General features: G+C 38.6%; 1 protein-coding gene and 1 long non-coding RNA gene across 3 annotated transcripts; both read right to left on the bottom strand.

The window, feature by feature from the left end:
- Window positions 1-6,230: 6,230 nt before the first annotated feature.
- LOC139133359 (uncharacterized) lies at window positions 6,231-11,854 on the bottom strand. Its single transcript, XR_011552575.1, has 5 exons — window positions 11,662-11,854; window positions 8,770-8,864; window positions 7,766-7,948; window positions 7,387-7,447; window positions 6,231-6,918 (listed from the first exon to the last, which is right to left on the bottom strand). It is a non-coding gene; the product is annotated as an uncharacterized lncRNA (long non-coding RNA).
- A 3,057-nt stretch (window positions 11,855-14,911) lies between these two features.
- On the bottom strand, window positions 14,912-24,783 carry LOC139133347 (bromodomain-containing protein DDB_G0280777-like). 2 transcript variants are annotated; one of them, XM_070699900.1, is made up of 6 exons: window positions 24,640-24,783; window positions 23,625-23,741; window positions 21,689-22,332; window positions 20,140-20,329; window positions 19,230-19,615; window positions 14,912-18,034 (listed from the first exon to the last, which is right to left on the bottom strand). In XM_070699900.1, the coding sequence occupies exons 1-5, from the start codon at window positions 24,733-24,735 to the stop codon at window positions 19,340-19,342; spliced, it is 1,323 nt and encodes a 440-aa protein (XP_070556001.1). In that variant the 5' UTR covers window positions 24,736-24,783; the 3' UTR covers window positions 14,912-18,034; window positions 19,230-19,339. The 2 variants fall into 2 exon arrangements, with proteins under 2 accessions (XP_070556001.1, XP_070556008.1); XM_070699907.1 differs by lacking the exon at window positions 24,640-24,783 and adding an exon at window positions 23,980-24,295 and having other exon boundaries at window positions 23,625-23,911.
- Between the last annotated feature and the right edge of the window lie 86 nt (window positions 24,784-24,869).

The following is a 24,869-nucleotide window of genomic DNA, read 5'->3' as shown; positions in this document are numbered from 1 at the left end:
ATGTATGTATGTATGTATGTATGTATGTGTGTGTGTATGTATGTATGTATGTATGTATGTATGTAGTATGTATGTATGTATGTATGTATGTATGTATGTATGTATGTATGTATGTATGTATGTATGTATGTATGTATGTATGTATGTATGTAGTATGTATGTATGTATGTATGTGTGTGTGTATGTATGTATGTATATATGTATGTATGTATGTATGTATGTATGTATGTATGTATGTATGTGTATGTATGTGTGTGTGTTATTGGTGTGTGTGTATGTATGTATGTATGTGTATGTATGTATGTATGTATGTATGTGTGTGTGTGTGTATGTATGTATGTATGTATGTATGTATGTATGTATGTATGTATGTATGTATGTATGTATGTATGTATGTATGTATGTATGTATGTATGTATGTATGTATGTATGTATGTATGTATGTATGTATGTGTGTGTGTATGTGTGTATGTGTGTATGTGTGTATGTATGTATGTATGTATGTATGTATGTATGTATGTATGTATGTATGATGTATGTATGTATGTATGTATGTATGTATGTATGTATGTATGTATGTATGTATGTATGTATGTATGTATGTATGTAGTATGTATGTATGTAGTGAAGGCATGTATGTATATGTGAGTGTATGTGTGTATGTATGTATGTACGTATGTATTTTCTCCACTTATCTATGTAAGTTCGTTTGTTTGTTTGTTTGAATGATATATACATACAATAAACATTCGTATGTACGTACAAAGTTTGAAAACTAAGTCGTGAAGTATGGAGAGGACAAAATGCTCCCCTGTCAGTCGTCAGGCTCCCCAGAACATCAAATGGTCCACCCCTTATAGCATTTGCTGTTGGAACTCTTACCAATCTATTAATCTCTAAAATTAATATGGCAATATAGGGAACCGACAGACAGCCAGCAGACAGAATATAAGTAGATAGGCGGGCAGCCGAATGGATACATGTATAATTAGATGATTTTTCAACAATTTTATTTTTGTTTAACGCTTTTTCAAAATATTTTCCGCATGAACGTAAAGACAAAACTTGTTATTTTCATTTAGGACAAACTGCTCTCCCATGAAAAATCATGACATTTCCTGTTTATAGTGAACCTAGTTGAGCTTGATGAAACTCTAGGTATAGAGCGGTGCATGTCGGTCAAGAAGACTACAGTGCTAAACAATATAATAAACATCAATCATTGATTTGCTAAGCAATCGTTGGACATACAAACCCTGCTTACTTGATTCACCTATGGTGTAGAATTATTGGATTTTTTTCTCAACACTAGGACCTTGTTGGAATTTGATATGTTTATTCTTGCACTATTTGTGTCTGTGAGCCATCCCAATGTCATTCCTCTGGATATACACGTCATTCAAAGTAGCCATTCATGCAAAGTCCACTGTTCTGATGGCACACGTGATGGACAGTCCAGTCATGATCAGGGTTCTGCCCTCTCTCACCGCCTTGTTATTTGCGTACCTTCTGTTATCTGACTTACATCGATGTGCTCTCAAAGGTTTTGCTAAGCAAGCTGTAAGGCTAATGCGTAGTGAAAGTATTCTTACTGCTCGATCTGGCTGAACTTGTTACTGTACGCTTAAAATTCATGGCACGATAGGGTCACTGCGTGGCTGTTGCTAACGAGACGCTTTCTTTGACAGAGTCTGTATTGAATTGCATCCATAAAGACTTTAGAATTGTAAATGTAACTTTATGAATTCAAAGAATTAAAAAGCACTAACTTTAAGACACCTACAAACTAGAGTACCGAGTACTTGAAAATATCTTTGCGTTCATTCAGCCGCCAGTTAAGTGAATCGTAAGTTTATAATTAAACAAACACACAGCCTCAAAGGAGAATTAATCTACCGGTACATTCCAAATTGTCACATTGTGTTCAAACATTCAAACCGTCTGGATAGATATTGTAAGACGGAGTTTTCCGTATTTGAAGTCGATTAGCTTGTCTTTGCAAACGTAAATAAGGTGTTTACTTTTTGAGATATCTTTCGGAGCCCGCGGCTGTTCCAATGCACGTTCCACCAGTAGCGTAGTTGACAACTGGATTGCTCGTTGCGCCTGCACCCGCCTTTAGAGCGCCACCAACGGTCTTATCTCCTCTTACATCGATGCTGTGGTCTGTTGACCACCTGCTTGACATCCCCGCGTCAGTGGCAACGGCGCCTGACTTAGGAGTGCTGTGGATCAGATACTGTTTCCCATGTTCGTCTCAACTTTAACGCCGTGATGTCGAGCTGGGCCTCCAGTTTCCTTTGGTCGGCTGACCTTTTCGGCTGAAGTTATCGTCTCGTTTCTCCAACTTGACATGTTCGGTTGACTGCAAAGTTAAAGTGGAAACGAATCTGTTTGTTTCTCATTCAACCATAGACACAACAGCGTCAATGTTTCAATTATACATTGCAGGAAATGTATAGTATAAGTTATTACAAAAATACCGCAAAGGATCACGAGGACATTGGCGCAGCGTAGCGCCCGACGCGAAGCAAAACATAACTGTCGGAATGCAAAAACAGCATTCCCACCTCGCCGCATTACGTTCGTGTCACCTGTGAACACCGAGAACACGAATGAGTCACAAAAGTATTTATGTACAGGAATTTCACAAAACGGTTAAATCGGTTACTTACGACGATAAAAGGCAGATATTCGTCTTGAGGCAAAAAGAATGGCAGATCAGCCTTAACACCTGTTTTTCCGTATTGAATTCGGGCTGGGGAAATACCCAGGCTTTTAGAAATCACATGATCTTGGCGACGCCCTCCACCACACATCAAACTGCATGCGATGGCGCTCTTGTTGACGTTCAACAGTCACTGTGTGTGTTGTGTCAGCCTTCCCGAAGTGGCCAGCTGCTTCAAGAATCTTTTCGCAGTTGAATCAGCAGAACAAAGGTGTGAAATGCCCAGTTATGCTAATTTTTTACCACAAACAACCTGTATATAGCCTCATCATTTTTTGTCACATCAAGTAGCGATGTTGCCCTCTACGACAAGCTTTAAAAATAATTCTCGTTCTCACGTAAACAAACATGGAATTGCAAGACTACTCTGGGGTGGGTCATTTGTTATCCGGGGGGGGGGGTGTCTGGAAGATTGATGAGTTAGCATTATTTTTTCAACTGATCCACTGTACATTATTTTTTTAGCTGTCTGATTTCTAGCAACTTGCGTTTTGCACTCTTAGTTTGATGCTGCTACCATTGTCTATTTAAATGAGATAAAGATCATGTTTATGCTGTTATACCCGCGGTTCGGGTTTAAGTCATTAAAGTTCATTCAGTTCAAATATTTGTCAATTGTCCGTTGCTTTAAACTATGCATTTGAGCAAACATATTACAAACAGTCACTGTTTGTTTGTCAAATGCTTACTGAGTATTCCCAGTTTTACGGACCAATACAAGCTGCCTAAATTATAGAATGCTTATTTATTATTCATAATGCAAAGGACAACAATACAGTTGCCAACAATCCCAGATGTGATATGCTTATATTGTCTTATGCTTACATCCCGGATTACTTTGAAATGTCAAACTTCAGTGGAAAGAAACAAGCTAACAAACTGAACAAAAGTTATAAAAGCAAAAAGTTACTACATTTACTTGCCACGATTATACCTCAGGCTTTCGGTTCCAGCTATAGGTAGGACACGCTGTTCCCGAAATATAATCTCCGCCCCCCCCCCCCTCAAAAAAAATACAATCGGCCGAAGAACCAAACTATATCAATCTGATTAAAATCTGATGTAGAGTACAGCGACGTCTTTACTTACGCGGTATTCTCTTGCTGTCGCCTCTCTAATTTTTCCATGTTTGAAGTTTTAGGTGTTCCATATAAGGGGGTTGAGGCTCTGTTCTTGGCTTTGTTCGGCTGTGGGGAGGGGTAGTGTACGATCCGGAAACATGAATACACTTCATTGGTAATGATTCCAATTTCGTCAGATAGATTTGCACAACATAATAGTCGCGCCAGCGGCTTACTGACTACGCATGCGCTTATTCATAATATACTATGCGAGTAACCGGAAGTGTACCCTTCTTTCTCATGATGGGCGCCGCCATGTTGTTTTTTGAGTACTCGTAAATAAACAAATACGAAACAATTACTATGATATACATGCCTTTTATAAAATATACCTCTTTTATTAGCCAGTAAATGTTATTATAACACCTTGTCGCTGATACAAAGTATCGTTGATATAGATAAACGGAGAAAACTGTCGTGCATATGAACGGGGGCATACGCAAAGAATGCTGGGATTGAATATAGAAGAGCGCCCCCTGTGTCAATAATTAGATTCAAAAATTGCAAGTTTTTAGACGGAACGCTATAGTTTTCAGCTTGCAAGTGGAAGGTGGGCAGTGCGGTTACCATTGCAATGATAATTATTGCATAATACGTCCTTGTTTAACGCCATAGGCTGTTATCATTGTAAAAATTGCCAATTTTTGTCCAAAATTGTTACAACGCTACAGAAAATCTATACCTGCCCTGCTGCAGGGTTGACGTCGTGTAAGTACGTGAACTGCTTTCATCAGAGGGAAACTGGGCATAGTTTTCTATATAAACGTTTATGAAGTAACAATCACAGTTTATCATGAATCAATACAAATAACATTGCCAATCTTAACCCCTGGCGCGACACCAAGGGCTGAGCCCTATATTACTCTTTAATATAGTTTGCATAAATTAATACCATTCTGTCACGCTTCGGACGATAGATGTCCGACGAGGCTGTGCATTTTTTTCTCAAAATATTTGGATGTGGGCTCCCGTTCACAGCTTTCATTTGTTGGCGGCTGTTTTCAGTATAAATCCTCAGATGCCAATACCCTGTCTGATCATCATGAGACAAGAATTTGTAAAACAGCCTCGAGTCTTTCTTGAAGAAGGAAAAACTTATTAACATTCGGATTTTCCTCTGCCAGATTCCACAAGGAAACTTTGTTCATGCTATATATCCAATGCAAGATAGTATGCGCCTCAAGAACAAATACTCGGACTCTTAAAGTTTTACAATACCTTTCCGATCTATCAATTATGGGGTTCAATTTTAGGTCTTGGAGTAAATGGAATTTAGAATCATATTTTCATAAAATTCGAATTTAATTTTTCCCCAGAAAGTTAGGACTGGACGAAAGTCGGCCATTTTGAATTTCGACATTGGTAAATATTGGGTAATTTATTTCTCTGGTACCAAATTCTACACTGTGAAGCCTGATTTTTATTCATTTAGCAAGAGAGTGGTTGAAAGTTTCCTTAGTAATTATTAACCGGCTCGAAAAGGCCCGGGATCGGGATTAACTATGGTGTTAAGAAGATTATGAGGTGTTTCTGTCTTTTGCTCTCCTTTGAAATTGCAATCGTTACATAAAATAATATATGGTGCTAGATTTTTGGATTAAGTCCACACCGGTCTTTAAAGCGGAAGTTTAACCCTTCACTTTCGAGACGATACGATTGTTACGGAGTACATTCACTTTGACGTCAGCTGTGCAATTATGACGTAATACGTACGCTTACTATCTTTCGCCTTGTCGGACCAATAAATCAAGAACTCACAAACAAAATCAAAAAATGGTAATGATATTGACGTTGAAGCGAGGTTTTGATCACGCATGACATCCAAATGTACAGAGTATGATATGACGAGGTTACATTATCGTTGAATGCCAATAACAACTCCATAAGAGGTATGTTTTCGCATACGTGGGAAGACTGAACAACAACTGGTAGCATGCAACATCATGTAAAAGGAATAAACGAAGTTATCTTGAAGACTTTGAGCCACAACTCTGTTTCTGTGTCCCGACATCCTCGTTGATTGTTCTCCGAGAGGAGACTGTGAGCTGTAATAAGTACACTAAATCACTGCAATCGTTGACTGCTACCTTGATTGCCATTAGAAAACTCTGTAATGCACAATCAGACGGGTTTCCACAAACTCTATAATGATGGCACACCACGTCCCTTTACTCGATCACGGTGATCTTTTCATCATTTCTGTTTTGCAAATATTTTTTTTATTAACGTGCTTTTTGGAACATTTTAAAACAAGTCTACGTTGTTGTGTGTGATTTTTTTTGCCTGGGCAATTTGGAAATCAAGTGCTCAGACGTACAATGCTAAGTTTCCAGCACCCAACTATAGAGAGCGCAAAAGTATCGATGCAAGGAAATCATAAATTTCATGTGTTAACTATCCCACAGGAAGTTTATTTTATTGCCACTTATACCAGCCTCAAGAGTAAATACATGTCTCAATCAACTTAACATCTCTGAAACACATGCAACTATACAGTTACCAAATATTTTTGAGAGTAGAAAATATAGATTAATCCGTAAAATGTCTATCTTTGAACTTCATGATTGTTTACTATTAGTTTGTGATATAAAAGTTTCTCCTAAACTCAACTGTCATATGAAACATACAGTATCTGTAATACCAGACCGGAGAGTGCAGCGGGTTTTACTGTGTGTAGTAATACCTGCAACACCTTGTTGTGAAAAATCAAATCAACAGTTGTCATGAACATGTTAACGAGAGGTCAGAGTGAGTTCAGATTCTGCCGCTTGTGTTGAGAGTTCCTGGACGTAACAGTACTTTCCATTGGCTTATATTTAATTAAGAAGGTACCATCGACCAATCAGTGTGCAACTACTAAAGGTGAACTATTTGGAAGCGCCCGTGTGATCAGTTTCGACGAGTACATAGCATTATTGTTATTTATGGTCTTTCTGTAGGATCTGGAATCGTCGGTTTGTAATTGGTGTTCATGACATGTCAAGACGTTACGCTCAATATAATTGGCCCTCAAATTCGTTATGGTGAATACAGCCAGTCTTGTCTTGCCTCAGTGTGGATACGGATAAGCTGAAAAGGGAAAGATTGAAAGAGTAAGTCAAACACTGTTACAATGTTGATTGATAGCGTCAACGTTATATGATATCAAAATGTGCAGGTGACGTCGTTTTCATGTGTCAATAAAGTTTTGTCTGAATGTTAGATATCGAGTACTGTAAAATACTGTTTGTTAAACCATCATGATGAGGAAAACTATGATATCGTCGACTAAGAAAAGCTCTGGCTTGTCTACCACAGTCATCACGTGCGTAAAACAGCGAAATTTATTTCAATCCAAAGCAAATGGGACATGACCACTCCTTATAAATCCTGACATATACATGTGTCTCTTTAAGACACGATGGAAAAAATGCAAAAGGAGAAAAGGACGCCGAAATTACGCCCGGTTTCAGACTCGTCATTGATTTTTTTCAGGAGTTACTAGTACTTCATGGCTGCAAGGCACATGAAACGTGAATTTTTCGACATAATATTTACCTGGGTTGTGTGGATAACTGGCTGCTGGTGGATATGCTGCCTGGGGTGGGGGAGGTGGGTGCTGTAACGAAATTGAGAGACCAGAGTTTGAGAAAAATATAGCAAATGTTTTTGAGTGAGTGAACGACGGTAAGGAAATTGAGTCAGTTTTGTACTTATTCTCAATGGTCTGAGATCCCTTTGGACAAGTTACTGACCATCAACCGTACGCGTACTCTAAATCTAACAGTGCGGTACCATTTTGGGGATGTTGGTATCCTTCGACAGAAGTCCATGACATTGAGCACAAATAAATGCAATACGAAAGTCACGTATGTGATCAGCCCCCATCAACAAAAGGGTCAACAAATTGAATGCACGGCGGCAGTTCGGTACTTACGTGGTGAACGACCGTCACTTGAGGCGGTGGCGGATGATGGTGGTGGTGGTGGGGATGAGGGTGAGGATGGGGGTGATGGTGCACATGTACGGGTGGGGGAGGGTGGTGCGCCCTTGCGAAATGGGCCTGGTCAGCTCTGGCGTGATGTGCGTCAGCCCTGTTTCCCGCGGCTTGCGAACGAGCCTGGAAAATATTGAAAGCAGACGATGATAAGAAGGAGTCCGGAGTGAAAGAATTGAGCTGAAAATCGATCTGGAAATTTAATGTGTGAAATACAAGCAACTCAATTAGATTCTGTCTTGTACAAATCACTCAAATGGAGTTTGTGTTGTAAGATATCAAAGGGAATACATAACTGGTTGCGTTGACTTATAAATAGACAAACAAAACAGAAAATTGAACTGTAACTAGATATGCATGGACAGTAAAGATATCTTGGTATTAGAGAGAGAATGGTTATTTCATAGACTAGCACATTACTAACTCGGCACATGCGAGGAATTATCGAAAGTTTGGATCATCGCGAATAAATTGGCACAAATTTGTGTTGTGATTCTTAATCTGGTGAGTGTAGAAACATGTGAATAAAAATGTAAGAACCACAACTAGTGCAATCATTGTTATGACACGAACACTTTGAAACAGTAAAAAGCGAAATAATGCAATGACTGGTCCATGTGATGACCAGAGATAACCTCCATTGTGAAAGGACACATGTTTATGATGTTTCATCTCGTCAATCATTCCTTGCTTGCATAATAAACACCTGATTTTGAGGACATCTCGAATATCTTTCACTTTACATCCAGTTTACAGTTAAAACGCACTCGCAAAATTCCGTTAATCTCGAAGTATATCTGAACAGGTACTGAGTGTAGTTCGGCCCATACAGCTGTCAGTCTATCCTGTACATTTAGCCATTGAGTGTCAAGAAGCAAAAAACAAACCCGACAAATTCTACTGAACATAATGTGGCCTGTATGATATGGCTGTTCTCGGCTTACCTCTAATGACGCCGCTTTCACAATGTTGCCGTGTAGAGCTTGGTTGACTGCGCGTGCGTGAAGCGAGCTTCTTTCCTCTCTGCCCTGTGTTCAGCCTGTGTGTGTAAACAGAGATGGCAGATTGCAGTTATTGCGAATATTGTGAAAGCAGATCTTTGTAATCAAGGTTATGATAATGAAGTATACACTTAGTTGCCTTTCTCTGAATCTCTTCTAATGCCTGTATGTTCTGGTTGTGTTGTACCCGTCATAGTATTCTAAACTAGGACAGAATATGCTACGTCTACTCACGACTCTATGGGGCACCATAACCTAGAATTCGCCTTATCATACCCAGTTCAGTGTTTTTGACTTCCTGTCATTCCATTGACATGACTATTCTATCAGGAATGAAGGAGATCTTCAAACTAAGTTTCGATCAGAAGCGTACGACAGTCGCTTCTTATCAACTATGTTTAACCTCGGCTAACTTGTCAATATTTGCACACATCAATCATGACAATTTAACAGATGGAATATCTGGTCATGCAGGTCGATTTTTTTCGTTTGACAGAGATAGCCTATGTTCTTCTTTCAGGGTCAATGAATTTGGCCTGACTCGTGACGACCAGTCATCGAAAAAAAACCGTCAAAGCTCATTGTTACATCGCCGATCTCAGTGACATATATTGTCCTTTCTAGGGATCTGTCATTTTGTTTCACTTTAGTGTCCTGTTTTACTCACAGACTATTTCGACACAGCCCCTCCCGGCGAGGGGGTACTTATCTCCCGAACTGGGTACAGGTTTACTCTAGAAAGAAGGAACAGCTAATAAATTTGGGATCAAAAGTCTATATTCTGGGCCAAATACTGGCGTCAAAACTCTTCATTTTCTGTAAAAGATGGGCCAAAATCGTGCTAAAGACAAAAACCTGAATTAAACGGCGACATTTTGTCAATATTTATTAGGTCAAAAGTCACATGAGGTGAAGAAGGGGTCAAAACCGCGGTAAACAATATATGTACACCCTTCCTATGCCCCCCCGGGTATACAGCTGTAATTAACACGATTGGAACTAATTTGCAACATTCAGTTATAAGGCACCTCAAACATTTTGAGAAATTCGAAAATAATGAAAATCCATTCTCCCAAATTAGTTCCAATCGCGTAATTCTACAAAAGTGTCAGCGGAATTCGTTCGTCACATTTATTGATTTGTCATTTCGTCGTGGTAAAAGGAAGCTCTTATCTCGGTCGACATTAAAATGTTGTACATCCCGCTGGCATGTAACTGTCCATAATAGCTAGTAAGTAAGAAATGAAATACAGTGATATCATACAGCTATCGAGTCATGATTTCGTCATAGTATAAAGATATATTTTATCCCGGGAAAATGCACTTCTTGCAACTGGTCAACTGGTTTTGCTCTCATTGTAGCTTCTTGACCGCTCCTTTCAAGTTGGATGAGTCAGGTTCATGTGTGGGTACATACTTCTCTGAAGGCTTATTAGAAAGCGTGACCTCAGAGAAACGTCAATGACCCCGCTGAGCAGAAGACGTTAGGGTAGTGCGTGGCTCGGTACTCAATAGCTTTAATTTTCGCTTCAACTTATCCCAAGAAAACTTCAAACCATTCTCATTCTAAGTCAATTGCAAAGTCAGAGATCACTGTGAAAATTTTGGTACACTCCAGAGAAACAGATTGCCTAAAATTTGATACTTGAAGTTCAAAATGGCCAATTTCCCTGTGCGTTAACTCTTTTGGAAAAGTTGAATTTTCGATATTGAAAGAAAACAAGACGATGATTTATTCCAGGAGCTTCAAAATTAGTCTCTACAACCAGCAGACTAGCAAAGTGTCATGAAAATTCTAGAATCTGAACGTCTGTCCCCGAGGCATGTAGAGTACAGTGTTTATCAACGACTCTGCGTAGATGAGTACGGTGAAATAATGCTTTCTGAACGATAACCTGTGCGACAGAATTCGGTAATCGTCTCGAAGCTTGTATTCCAAATAAGTTAAAAAGTGCAAGTGACAGTATTTATCAACGTTTGTGATAGGCTTTGTGGCATGTTGAAATGATGTAAGCCCTGCGAATCTTTTTTTTTTGGTCACGTGAGCGAGACAGGCTGACGTCGCGGGCGGCAGCTGACCACGTTACTGAAACTACCCTGGTCCGGTTTTGTAAAGAAAGCCAGTTTTAGTAGCCCATATGTTACAGTTTACAGATTGCTGAAATAATCTTTTGGTTAACATTGAGCATAAACATTCTATCGTCGTTTGCATAGAATGTCGTCAACTGCATACTATATAGCGATATGACATAGACGACGAAAGGAAGTCGCAAACACAGATATGTCAAAATGCTGGTGATAAACTTTAAACTCCTGTTTAAATTTCGCCAAATTTAAACTGTTCAGTTGCTGTTTGAGGCTAAGCATGGGGGTCTGGGATTTCATAGGAGAACCACGGGTCATGTGTTAGATTCGCTCTCATGTTGACAATTCATATGGAGGTTTAGACAAAGACGTGAATTAATTTCAGTTTCGCAGATGACGTGTGTGCTGAGAAGATACACTGTCCCATCGTATTAGGTAGGCAGTGTTTAGTTCTGGGCAATGCTGCTGAAATTGTGCAAGTGAAAAAAAGACAAATAAGTCACGATGTAACGCAGATTCTCTTTTGAAGGTTAAGTAGGATCATTTGAAAGACTAGGGCAATAGTGACCTTCGGTCGCAAATGTAAACTGTGATTGTGTTCAACAACCACGCATAATAAAATGTGCAGTTTCTCCTATGAGAGGAAAACTAAGTCATGTATATCAACAAGTAGTTGAGGAAACATAAAGAGCCCCCGATAAAGCCAATTATCCTACGCGGCGGAATACTTTCACTAAATTTAAGGCTTACCTGTCGGTGGTGCCGCTCTTCCCTTCGTAAATGTGGGTAACTCATTTTCTGTTGTCAAGTTTTCTGCTGTTTTTGAGCAGTAAGGTGAATTGGACTGCAGACTTTCGATCGACTGTGCAGATTTCGGAAGTCTATACTCCTATTTATACGCCCCCATTATCACGCGGTGTTCCGTCACATGACCTGCCACAATGGTGCCGTGACGTTGCAGTGATATTTATAGATAATGACATCATGCCACTTCGTCACTGGCGTCAGGTGGTTGAGCGTGCCCCGCAGCTGACCTGCATGCCGGACGAGTTGTTTGCAGTGCTTTACATTGGCGTGTTTGTTTCTTCCAAAATAAACAACTGAAAAATGTGTTAACAAAAACATAATTTAGCGCTTTAAAGCCCCATTAGATGTATCTATCTGCATCCCTGGCGATTTACTCGGTCGATTTTTCCGAGCTTTTGTGGTGGCTTGCGGAGGCCATATGTGACCGTGACGTGCAAGTCGAAAATTATAGCTGTTGAATCACCTTCTCTAGTCCCTCTTCTCTGAGCATTTTACATGGGTTGCACTTCAAACCATCGGAAAAATTGCCAAAAAGATACAGTTAATGGGCCTTTAATTTTAATACACTAAGACTGTCCTCCTAGACTGTTACATCACGTTTGACGTTACGAGTTCGAACCCATTTGAAAAAAATCACTGAATTATCCATTTCTCAGTGGCGCACTGATATATTTTTTCACTAACTGAGATCAACAGCTTGACTTCATTTACAGAAGTTTGAAGAAGCTACTTCTGTTGAACATTCCCTTTTTATAAAAGTATCGAAAAACAGCGTGGAGGAAAAGTATTTGTTTTCGCACATAAATGCTCAAAATGCCAATCTTCGACATGATTGGATTCGTGTTGCTGTCACTGCACACCGCGCGGCGATGATGTAAATAGCAGTATTTGAGCGAAGGCGATCGTGTACCGTATTTTACGTTCTCGAAAACGTGAAGTTGCCTTTTCCACTTATCTAGGAATCATTCACAAACTATGATGTCGACATATTCTCGGTGATATTCTTTTCTTATTGAACAGGTTGATATAATTAATCTTTGCTCTCACCTGGATAGTGAAAGCGCATTTTGCCAGCAACTGTTTCGCTGTGTTTAGGAAACTGTACAGTGCAAAACTGCAACAAGAGCGGATTATGCGGGGAGATTTAGCAATTTTAATAAAGGAAAACAATTGTGGTATTTAAAAAGTGAACGACAAAAATTAATATTTCTCCAAAACCTTTGAAAAGTGGATGGGAGAAAATAAGTAATGAGTATTAATTTTTGAAGTTGTATGATCCTTAACGTAGAATGCGCCCCAGGGACAAATATTCTGACTCTCATATTTTTTAACACTTTTCTGATTTACCACTTGTTGGAACTCACGTCAAATCTCTTGGAGCGAGAAAAATGTTTACCGTCTTATTTTTTCAAAAATCGAAAATTTTGTTTTTATTTGTTGGTGGCGGCCGTTTTGAATTTTAAATACCGGTCAATATTAGGATATTTGTTTTTGTTGTCCCGAACTTCTCGCACGCTGATCCCTGATTATACAGTTGATTTGGTGAGAGAATGGTTGAACGTTTCATTCAGGAAAGTTTAAGCAAATCATTTTACAGTTGAAGTATTTCACTGTCGACTCGCATACTATATACCAAATGAATGAAAATGCAGGCTTTGGCAGTCTCGACCTTGACGTGATAATGTCAAGGTCATGATGAGTCGTTGCGCCTATCTGGAGGCTAAAGATAATGGCATGAAACTTTGTTCCAAATATCCCATTACCGAAATCTGTCGGTCAAGCTCAACCCCCTCTGCCGTACTTCCAAAAAAAGTTTGAAAATCAGAAATCTTGCTCGGGTACCACTGATATCGCAGTTTATCTTATTCTGATTGTACATCTTGCTCCAGTCCGTAAACCAACGTCGTCGTCAATTGTTAGACTTTGTTCGTCAAGGTTAATACACACAATATTGTTGACAGGATCCCGGGAATCTGGTGTTTACTTGAAAAGTGCTGGATTTGTCGCTGGTCATATTTAAAACATTCGTGCACATCAAATTGTGACTTGCTTCTTCGAGTAAAACTTTACTTTAAAAGGCAATACAAGAATAAGGGATATATTGGCTGTTGGCATAGTCAGATGCTAGCTCTGCCTGCATGGCTGGGAGTTGTTCTGTGGATGTGCCTCAGAAGTTATACAGCAGAATCCACCCGGCACAGTGTAGTCAAGTACGTCTTACCAGAGTGGCTTTGGTACAGTGAAGCATAGTTTGGGTCGTTGAAGTATGCCAAGGTGATCAAAATAAGGCTCTCCACTGAAGTTGGAATGTTTGTTGTTTACACTGTCAGTAAGTTTGCAACAACATCTAGAATGACGACAATGGGGCGTCATTCTCGTCAACTTGTAGACCTACGCGGCAGAGAGGTCGTTCGGGGTGAATTGGTTTCAACTTTGTACCATAGGCAGTTAAATTTAAATTGGTGTGATCCTTGAATGGACATTTTGTTTTTCAAACGTTTGTTAACGTTTGTTTACAGAGACAATGACCATCCTTTTCTTATATTCATTTTTGCATTTTTCTTTTTGCGTGAGCCCCGTCAGCCACCGTGACATCAAACTGATACGCTGCAATACTTGCAACATCACTGAATGGGTCTGGAGCTAACTTGACATTGCTGTCAACTCGCGCTGTCCAGTCTGTTCTGTCTAATTACACTGAGTTAATCATTAGTCTATTTCAGTGAAACCTTTCTCTGATCGTCCACGTATTCGGCTTTTTTTAACAATCTGCTGTGAGAATACCTAAAATTTTGCTTCAAATAAGATATTAGGGCAAATTGTTGCATTTATTGAATACGGTGATGTAGTTTTCAGTCACTCTGATGGATGGGTAATAAACAAACACGTGGATCTAAAGGTCATGCAAGGATGCATGGCGGCGGAGGGGTCATGAAAAGGTCAGGTTAAACGCTTTGGGCTTGAACATTACAAACGCAACCCCTCCACGGAGAATGTGTTGCAGTGAATGCACTGCACTGTGGTACAATATAAATACAGATGGCCAGCCTTACACAGCCTGCCATATCATCATCATCATCATCATCATCATCATCCAGTCCATGGCCCATTTGTACTGTTGCATTCTGGGATGACCGGAGAAAATAAACGAGCGAATGATCTGACTAAAATGATGACAAGGTTGAGACATCACTCATTCTGAAAGTCAAAACTTTAATCAAAAAGCAAACAGTCTTCATTTACACAAACTCGACATCATGAAAATCACATTTTCAGTAAAACGTTGCCAAATAAACAAAGGCATGTCTTTCTTCATCACATCAATCATGAGTTTAATATTTTCTTTATAGCAATGTAACAGTCAAAACAATTGAAACCCCTTGAGCCCTGTCCCCTTAGGGCATTCTACCCTATCATAAAATTTGAGATGATTTCAAATGCAAAAAAATCACTCGAGAAATGCGAAATTGTATCATTAAACACAAATCAATGCTCAGATATTCCAGGAAAAAATATGCAAGTCTAAATGAAAGGATACGAAGGTATTTTACAGGGCCAGTAATGCTAACTTTTGATGATTTTCTCACTATTTTGTTTTGAATGCCAACTGTAATTTCTTGGTCTACTCTCAAAAGCATTTTGATACATACAGTAATATTATCATCTAAGCCTGTACATGTGTAAACTGCATTGTTATTGTTGAAAATGAATTCTGGTCTGGACTAGAATTCAAATGTAATCGATAATAGTGCATTTTACATTCATAGACGCTACGTTGACGAGCTAAATAACGGGTATTTCAATGATTTTGGGGAGTAGAGTAAGAACTTGTAATTGACATATACAATAAAAATAATGAAAAAATCATTGAAAAGTCGGCATTATTGGCACTGAGATATGTTTCAGGTAATTGAACTGAGTAATGCCTATCAATGATTGGCTAACCATTAACCACAGCAGCGTTCATTTGATACAATTTTGAAAATGACAATTTTATGAACCATACATGTTTACGCTGGGCTAAAATGCATATGATGGTAACTACAAGTAATAATACCCATACCAAAAGTTTCAGAGAAATATTTGAAGACTAAGATGACTAAGATTTGTTACGTTAAATGTGTGATAAAAATGTTGGAAAATATACTTGAATATGTTTACATATTTTATTCAGTTTGTAAAAGTATGTCTTCTAGCAAATCTGGTATAAGATGGACTTTTTCTGAAGTTCCACAGACTAGCGCTTGTCTGTTTCGAGAAAGTGAGAACAATGAACAGTTTGTTAAAACAATTTTTTTCTGTAATATTTTCTTCCTGCAGCATAAGATGGACTTAAGAAGTTCCATTGATTATCTGAGTTGCTGCTTCTGGACTTTGAGAAGTTCCATAAAGACTGTCTGAGTTGCTGCTTCTCTAATTTAGGCTGTTCACCCCACATTCCCAGTGAGCAGGTCCACACTCTTCATTGATAACTATGGGTTTGGGACAAACCATGGTGGGAAAAAGGGTAAATAGCATTCATGAACTGATGCACATTGCATGAATGTTTGGCCATGTAAGCACTCATCTCTTCAAGAGGGCGATCACATGTCCCTAACTTTCTGATAAAATATGTCCTGATAATGTCTGACGCACTTGACCCCTATGTATATTTATCAAGGACACCATGCACTGTGCCTGATACTACATTTTTGTCATCGTGTAAGAACAGAACACAAAACATACCGACAAAAATATTTTGAAATCGGTCACATTTAGAGAAGTACTCTAGAATTGTGATCAGGCATACAGTTCATGTTGGTGTTTATAGTATGACAAGATAAATGAGTATTAATACTGTCCTCTGTCAGTGACAAATAAACAAATCACATTACAAATAAGAGACATCAATTGTTCTCTTCCTTGTATGAGAAATAGTGTTCAAATATTTTCCAAGTACAGGACTTCCATGAGGAAATGTAACTCCTAACCGTGTTTTATTAATATTAATAAAATAAATGAATATATTTGGGATCATTCTTCGAAGTATGTGATAAGATAAATCGTCAAAAGGTACATTTCAAGGTAACAACATTGTAAAACAAGTCTAGCAAATAAAATACTTATCGGTAACCTGATAACAAAATACAAAGTAGTTCATACTAAACAAAGTAAGTTTGTCCATGGGGTAGAATTATTCGTTGAGTATTTGTGATATTTTGATTGGTTGAAGAAGAACAGGAAGTTGTGTACCTTGTTCCACCACTGCCTCACAGTACATAACTTTGATCTATAAAAGCTCAGCAAAAACTTGAAAGAAATTCATCCAAGAACTTGAAACGTTTTTCTTTTTCTTTTTTAAAATTTCACACAATTTACAACTGAATGCCACAAACTCTATAAAATTCAGACTCCCAGGCAATCAATAGTGCCAGATGACATGCTATCTTATTTCAACGTTACTCAAGCAGTGAATTATTGACGGAATATCTTTGACAGCGTGACACATTTCAGTCTTGTACAGGAAACAGGCTCAACAAAAACACTTCAAATATTCTTACAACATTTTTATGAATATATGGAAAATATATCTTTTTTGTATGTAGAACGTGAACTTCTATTTCATGCAATTTTTATTATTCAGATATAACTCAAGGCTTGAACAATTTGCAAAAACATCTCTCCTCAAGAAAATGCATACTATTACTTGATGCTTCGGACTACCAAATCTTTTCAGTATGTATTTCACAAAATGAAACAGTTTTTTTTTCAACTTTTTTGAATTGTTTTTGATATAATAGATATAGATAGCTTTACACCAGAATGATAAATGATAGTTCTGCTAGAAGACCATTTAAACTGAGTGACACAGCTTGTTATTGATAAGATTTGAGAAAAGAAACAAACAGATTTTTTGGACTCACACTAGCTATCAATGAAACACTGTAAAAAAAAGAAATGAATAAATTTTGTTCGACTCAAGAATAAAAAGGATTACGGTGAACAGCGGTACAAACAAACTGCGTATGGATATACATGTATTTCTGTGCACTTTTGTGCACATAGTTTTGTTTGTACCATGGTCCATTCAAATTCCATGTTTAACCCATTGTGCTAACGCGACTAAACTTAAAATGTACATGAAACTTAACAATTTCACGTAAACACTAATATTTTGATAAATGAATGAAGATAACTTGAAAACAACAGGAATGATTTGCTAAAATTGTCTCTGCCTGATTCCCGTTTGAATTAAACTAGGGAAATCTTCCGGAAGTAGTATGTGAACACGGCATGTCGGGCATGTACTCTGTTCTTTCATCCATTTACGAATGCACTGTGGAAAGCAAAACAGGAAAGTTAGTTTTTGCCTTCAGAGAAATCAATATGGCTGTGTTACAAATCCAGCCTGCACTGGGACCTAACATGGTTACCATGGCAGTGTTTCACACACAACAAAATCATAGACACCTGACAAAGTTAAAGTGAAAATAGCCAATCACATAGCAGTATAAACAGCAAATCATACGGCACTGTAAACGCTAAGAGTCAATCACGAGAGAGGTATGAATAGTAACAGTTGATCACACGGCAATATAAACAGCAACAGTCAATTATAAGGCAATATAAGTAGTAACAGCCAATCAAATGGCAGTATAAACAGCAACAGTCAATTACAAGGCAATATAAGTAGTAACAGCCAATCAAATGGCAGTATAAACAGCAACAGTCAATTACGAGGCAATATAAGTAGTAACAGCCAATCAAATGGCAGTATAAACAGCAACAGTCAATTACAAGGCAATATAAGTAGTAACAGCCAATCAAATGGCAGTATAAACAGCAACAGTCAATTACGAGGCAATATAAGTAGTAACAGCCAATCAAATGGCAGTATAAACAGCAACAGTCAATTACGAGGCAATATAAATAGTAACAGCCAATCAAATGGCAGTATAAACAGCAACAGTCAATCATGAGAGAGTATAAACTGTATCAGAGCATGACGAGGCAGTATAATGATATTAGCCAATCACACGGCAGTATACACCAACAGTTGATCACATGGCAGAATAAACAGCAACAGTAGATCATGTGGGAGTATAAATGGTGACAACCAATCACATGGCAGTATAAACAGTTACAGCCAATCACAAGGCACTATAAATGGTAACAGCCAATCACATGGCAGTATAACGGTAACAGCAATCATAAATACAAATCTGAAACTCTTCTTCTCACAGTGCCATACTAAGTCTTGTCTTCTTGCTTTCTGATTTTCACCTTGTAGTACAATGCCCTGTCAGTGTCCATTACATAATATACATTGCTCTAAAATGCTGTATTTACTAATTAACTCATTCACTTACCTATTTATTCATTTGTATGTAAATTTATTTTGTAAAAGAAGAATCTCAAATGTTGCTTAAACAGAAATGCATGAACATTACAAAAGAAGTGCTGTTGAAGGAACTACCAGGGTACAGGCATATGAAGGTCTTTGATGTAACAGGTTAATTAAAACAACTCACCTCTGTGTGGAATCGATGCTTGCATTCTAAAACACACAAACCACCGGGAGTCAGCTCATCGTGGCAAATCACACAGGGATCTTCATCGTCCAGGCTAATACCAATGTTACTCAAACTGGGCTCTGGCAAGTAGGGTGAGTGAGGGCGCACAACTTGAGGTGGCAAGCCCTTCTTGAATGGAGGCTGGATGACCGCTGCAGACGTTGGCACTGTACTGGGTTGTGGTACACCGTTGCCAGGCACCGCGTTGGATGGCACACCCATGGCTGTATTGACCACAATACCCGGTGGAACGCTAGCTGGTCTATTTGTGGTGGAGCAAGCACAGGAACTGGCTTGACCACCCTTTGGGCGGGCACTGATTGAACAGGTCCTTGCATTGGAGGCTTTCAGAGAGAAAAAAAATCATAGAAGAAATTAAACAGGCGGGTAGCAAAATAACAGTGATTGACGTTTTCCCCTCTTTCATACGGTAAAACAAAAGTATTCCAGTTCACTTTGCTTCCTGGCTGAATTTAAAATTCCTATGTAAACAATTACATCATGGACCACACACATACAAGCTTGTTGATGCGTTTCATTCTGGATATTTCAATATAACTTTCAGAGTAGTACAAAGAAGCTGTATTTGACAAACGGAAAGGAATTGAGGGCAAATAAATAGGGATCGAGTTACTACGTTAACCCTTTGAGTGCTGTATATATTCCCGCCAATATTTTAGAGCAAAATTTTACCAAATTTGATACAAACTTTTTTATTGTTTAACAATTTTTCACCCAAATGTACATCAGTTTTAATTTCCTACAGTTTTTGATCAAACATATGGCAAAAAATCAGGAAAAAATGGTAAATATATTTTATAATGATAGCAAAAATTGACTTAAGCACTCCAAGGGTTAATAGACTTACAGGCACTTGGTTTGGAGCTGGGTGTGCTGGCTTCTGCATGGTTAGTCTTGGTGCGATTGCCATTTGATTTGCAAGCTGATCTTTCTTGATCAGTTCCGACGTCCTGTGGATGATTTCGTCCAATGAGAGACCGGAGAGTGTGTTCTTGTTTGAGCTTCTCACATCTTTGATGAAGTTTGTAAGCTGGAACCTTGAAAAGGCAAAGGCAAAGCAATAGAGTTAACTGTGTATTCCTATGATAATCAAGAAAGCTATACTCTCCCTGTTCTGCCTGGACAAATAAATTAATTGTTGATCTGCTGTGTCTAGTCTTTGTGTTTAGGCGTGACAAAGTTTCAACAATACAGAGTCATCTGACATTTTTTTTGACTTTTGTTGCATGTTTGATTTCAAAAAAATGGCTTTCGACCTACTAGCTTGTAAAATGGATGTACAGCATCCAACGGATATTGGGACATGATATACATGACAAAATACATTAACCCTTGGCACCCTGACCCCCTGGTACTCTACGATGTCATCGGACATTTCTGTCCAAGCCGGGTTCAAAGGTTAAAAGGTTAGTAGTTGCTACTTTTTGATGTTTTTTTCATTATTTTTGTGTTCAATATGAAGTACAGTTTCTTGCAATACACATCAATCAGCTTGTCAACTCAGCCTGTACATGTGTAGACATTGTTATTGTTGACAAGTAAATTCCGGTCCGGACTAGAATTCAAATGTAAACAATCAGAGGCCATTCTACACGTTTAGACACTGTGATGGCAGGCTATATAGCAGTGTTCCAACAATGCTATGGGAGTAGAACAAAAATTTGCAATTAACTCAGAAAACACACATAGTGAAAAACTCATCAAAAAGTAGGGCTACTGGTTCCTTAACCCTTGGTTGTTCCGCAATACGGCCAGCTGGTCCTGTATCTTGTACTTTACAGTAGAACTGGCACAGCTAATGATTGTCCCCATAAAGCTCTGGATTTAAACACAATCCATCCATGATGGAGGGATGGTGGATGTCCCATGAATGCTGTCAACGTCAACTAGGTAGTCAGAGTAATGTAGTACATGCCTCGAAATTGAAAAAGACTTAAACTTTCTTTCAGGAAACTTTAAATAATTCCCTCTCAAAATCAAGAATGAGTATCAGTTCTACAACACAACAAATTAGAAAATATTTACCAACCCTTGAAACTCAAATGGCCTCCAACCCTGTGTTAACTCTATGGGAAAAATTAAATTTTCTATTTTCACAAAAAATAAGCCAGTGTGTCCTTTCTTTATTCAGTGAGCTTCAAATGAGCCCACACAAGTGATAGGCCAAACAGTAAAAATGGATGTACAGCATCAGGTTGTACAGTTTGAAAGTCAGACTATATGTCCCCCAGGTGCATTCTACCTTAAAAGAACTGCAATATACACTAGCCCCAAGAAAACAATTGTGGTTTATGACAATAAACCATTGGACTGACTCACTCTTGTCTTACACAAGGTATGTGATGGAAGTGAAACACTGCCCATGTCAATAATGAGAAATAAGATGACATACTTACTTGTTATACAGCGGGTACATTGTCAATAATTTCAGCATGATTTTTTCAAAACTGTTTTTAGGCGGTGGATGAGTCTGTGGCTGTTGCTGCGGCTGTGGTTGTTGCTGTGCCTGCGGCATGTGCTGTCGCTGCTGCTGCTGCTGTTGTTGTTGTTGTTGTTGCTGCTGCATTTGCTGGAAATGTTGCTGCTTTTGCTGCATGTGTCGTTGCTGCAGTTGTTGTTGAGTTTGCTGAAGTTGATGTAGCTGCTGGGGGTGGAGAAACGGCTGTTGCTGTTGCTGCTGGGAGTTGAGCTGTTCCTGTTGCTGTTGTGGTGGCACTGGCTGCGGTTGTTGCTGCTGTCCAGTTGCTGCTGCTGTTGGCTTTTGCTGCTGTAGCTGAGGTGCAACTCTGGAGCCACCGACCGCGGCTGGCTCTGACGCAGCACCTGCCACTGCTGCTGCGACTTTTGCTCCTGCAGGAATATTCTGTGGCACTTTTGGCACTGGTTGGACTGCAGCTGCCCTGTCAACACCGTTGGAGGCTCCAGACTGCTGCGGTGTTGGGGAAGGTGTGGCAGGAGGGGTTGATACAGATGTTGGTGTCGACCGTCCAAAAATAGCGCCTGGCCCTGGATTCCCAGACATTCCACGGAGATTCTTCAACTGAAATTTACAATGATATGTTATACCAGAGATAGAAAGCATTACACGAAGAACCCTTACTGAGGTTATATGGCATTACTATGCATCTACCATCAAGACCAACAGAATTTCATGTTTGTTAAACAAGCCATTCAGAATACCAAGGTTGTAACATTGACAGTTTCAAGGGGCCCAAAATGTAGTGCCTTTTGTGGATGCATCTTGCCCTTCACTTTGGGACTGTTTCAAGGGACCCATTGGATGACAATCAGATTTTTTCTCACGCTTTCAACTTGTACTTGCAAAAGCTATCCAAAGCACATGGTAGATAGTTATCCATAGTTATGCAAGACACAGGAAAAAAGAAATGTAGATTGCATGAATATTGTCATTACTTGGCACATTCAACACACCAGTCTTGATGTAAGGTGTATAATCATAAGGTTACTGTGAAAATATCACTCTAACCTTCTTGTTTGGTAATACACTGTGTTAATGTCCTTGTGCATACTTTGTGATATTTCAGTAATAAACTCATTATATCTCTAAAACCATGCAGAATTATATGAAAACTTTTGGCTGTGTTTTTCAGGATGGTGTCTGAAATTCCAAAAAATTCTACACCTTTCTAATCAAAACTGACCAGTTTCAAAGGTACACAGAACGTGAATGACATCAGAATCTGAAAGTACTAAAACAAGCCACAGATTACATTTTCAACTTTAGAATTATATCATAGTCTTTGAAGTTTTCATCCTGGTGAAAACTACAAGTCCGAAAGAAAATGACATCAAATTACAAGAGGACTTTTGAAAGACATCCACGGGCAATAACTGAAACTACCGTAAAAACCCTATTAATTCGACCACTCTATCAATTCGACCACCCTATTTTTTCTCAAAACATAATTTTATTTTACCCTTTTCAATTCGACCACAGATGGAAATTGGGACTCTCTCAATCTCTAATAATTCAATCAACCAATCATGAGAAGCTGTTTTGAATATTTTACTTTTGATAAAATACACAGAACAACACTATGTACAGGACAGAATGTCTAAGTCTAGACTTCTGGAAAGTCACCTTTATATGTTTCAATCATCCAAGATGAACTTATGAACTGTCAAAAAAGTTGAAATCCATAATAATTCGACCACTGAAATTATTTTGGTTTTGTTTATTTTCTAATAATTTAACTATTTAAAATAGTAATTATTTTTTCTTGTTGAATTGATAGGGTTTTACGGTACAATTCCACTCACTGACATAAATGATCTTTCTGATCTTGTCAGAGAAATGATTGATCAACTCACCATTGGGTTGTGGAATAGAGCTGCTGGTGGTTCCGGCATCGTTGGCAATTCAACCGTCGGTAACGATGACAGGGAACTGCCCTTGTTGATCATTTCAACCCTATCGTCATGATAACCCTGGAAGAATATCGCAAAATTGTCAAAATATATAACGACAAAACTATAGTTAGCCAAAACAGGAGTTCAGAGGGTGCCCGTTGAACAAACTATACAACAATATGAGGAAATGACAGATTCCCATGTTTGTGCCACACTTTACATACACTGTACCTGCCTCTGACATAACTCTTCTTCTCCCAAAGTGGTATTTATTTCTATGGTTTGTCTACTGAGCCTAGGAAAAGAGGATTTTAACTTTTGACCCTAAGTACCGGGTATTAGTGCAACCCTATTGTTTTCTATTGCATGGCGGACCTCTTACACAGAAATGGGGATGTAAGGATTATACTTCTGAATGCCAAAACACAACGAAAATCTGAGCTCTCACAGTTAACTTTCATAATAACGATACCTAACTATAACTTGAGTTTCGTGAGAATAGTGTCCCTTTATGAGCTGAATTTGCAAAGCGGTTTCACAGTACCTCTGATGTTCAGACACCTCTTTCGCACGAGCACAACAGACTTCTTTCAAAGCCTGCTAAATCTACAATTCTCTCTTTGCAGATGTTGCAAATGTACTGTATACAAAAAACATGTTCACATCGTTCATTGTAAGTCTTACCATCTGAGCGCCTCCAGTTGGGATATCCATCAGCTCAACTATTTAATCGTGACTGACACAGGAAGAGAATTGGTAAATTGATTGCGGCACATTGATTACAGGCACATTTTGAGAACAAAAAGCAATATTTTCATCACTTTCATCAAAAATTGTAGCATTCGTTCTGGTTTGATGAATAATTTTGAAGTTTTCTAGCAAAATAGCTTGGAAATTTTAAAACTACAAGGAAACGTTAGCAATGCAACTCATCATTTTCTGTGTTTCAAAGTGCATGAGACAAATACAGACTTACTTTAATTTCAACTATCTTGTTTTGGACTTCTTCTGAGAATTGTTTCCACAAAACAGCCAGTGTTTTACACTGTTGTTTGACTTCATCCAAACTCATACCGGCTACAGTGGACGGCCTGAAATAATTAACACACACATGAACAGTTTCTTTCAAGATCCTTCAAATGCACCAACATGACAGTCTTGGAAATTTTTGAAATTTTTCAGGGGGGGCCACGTTGAGCCATGTAT

This window comes from Ptychodera flava, chromosome 1 (assembly GCF_041260155.1).
Source record: "Ptychodera flava strain L36383 chromosome 1, AS_Pfla_20210202, whole genome shotgun sequence".
Classification (NCBI taxonomy): domain Eukaryota; kingdom Metazoa; phylum Hemichordata; class Enteropneusta; family Ptychoderidae; genus Ptychodera; species Ptychodera flava.
This window is presented reverse-complemented; position numbering and strand designations above follow the sequence as displayed.

What these genes read in the sequence shown, in the direction of transcription:
- LOC139133347 (XM_070699900.1), bottom strand. Translation starts at nt 24,735, where the DNA reads ATGAGTTTGGATGAAGTCAAACAACAGTGTAAAACACTGGCTGTTTTG. An exon ending in ATGTACCCGCTGTATAACAA is followed by an intron (nt 20,330 to 21,688) that starts GTAAGTATGTCA and finishes TGCCTTTTCAAG; the next exon opens with GTTCCAGCTTACAAACTTCA. An exon ending in CAGCTCCAAACCAAGTGCCT is followed by an intron (nt 19,616 to 20,139) that starts GTAAGTCTATTA and finishes TCTCTCTGAAAG; the next exon opens with CCTCCAATGCAAGGACCTGT.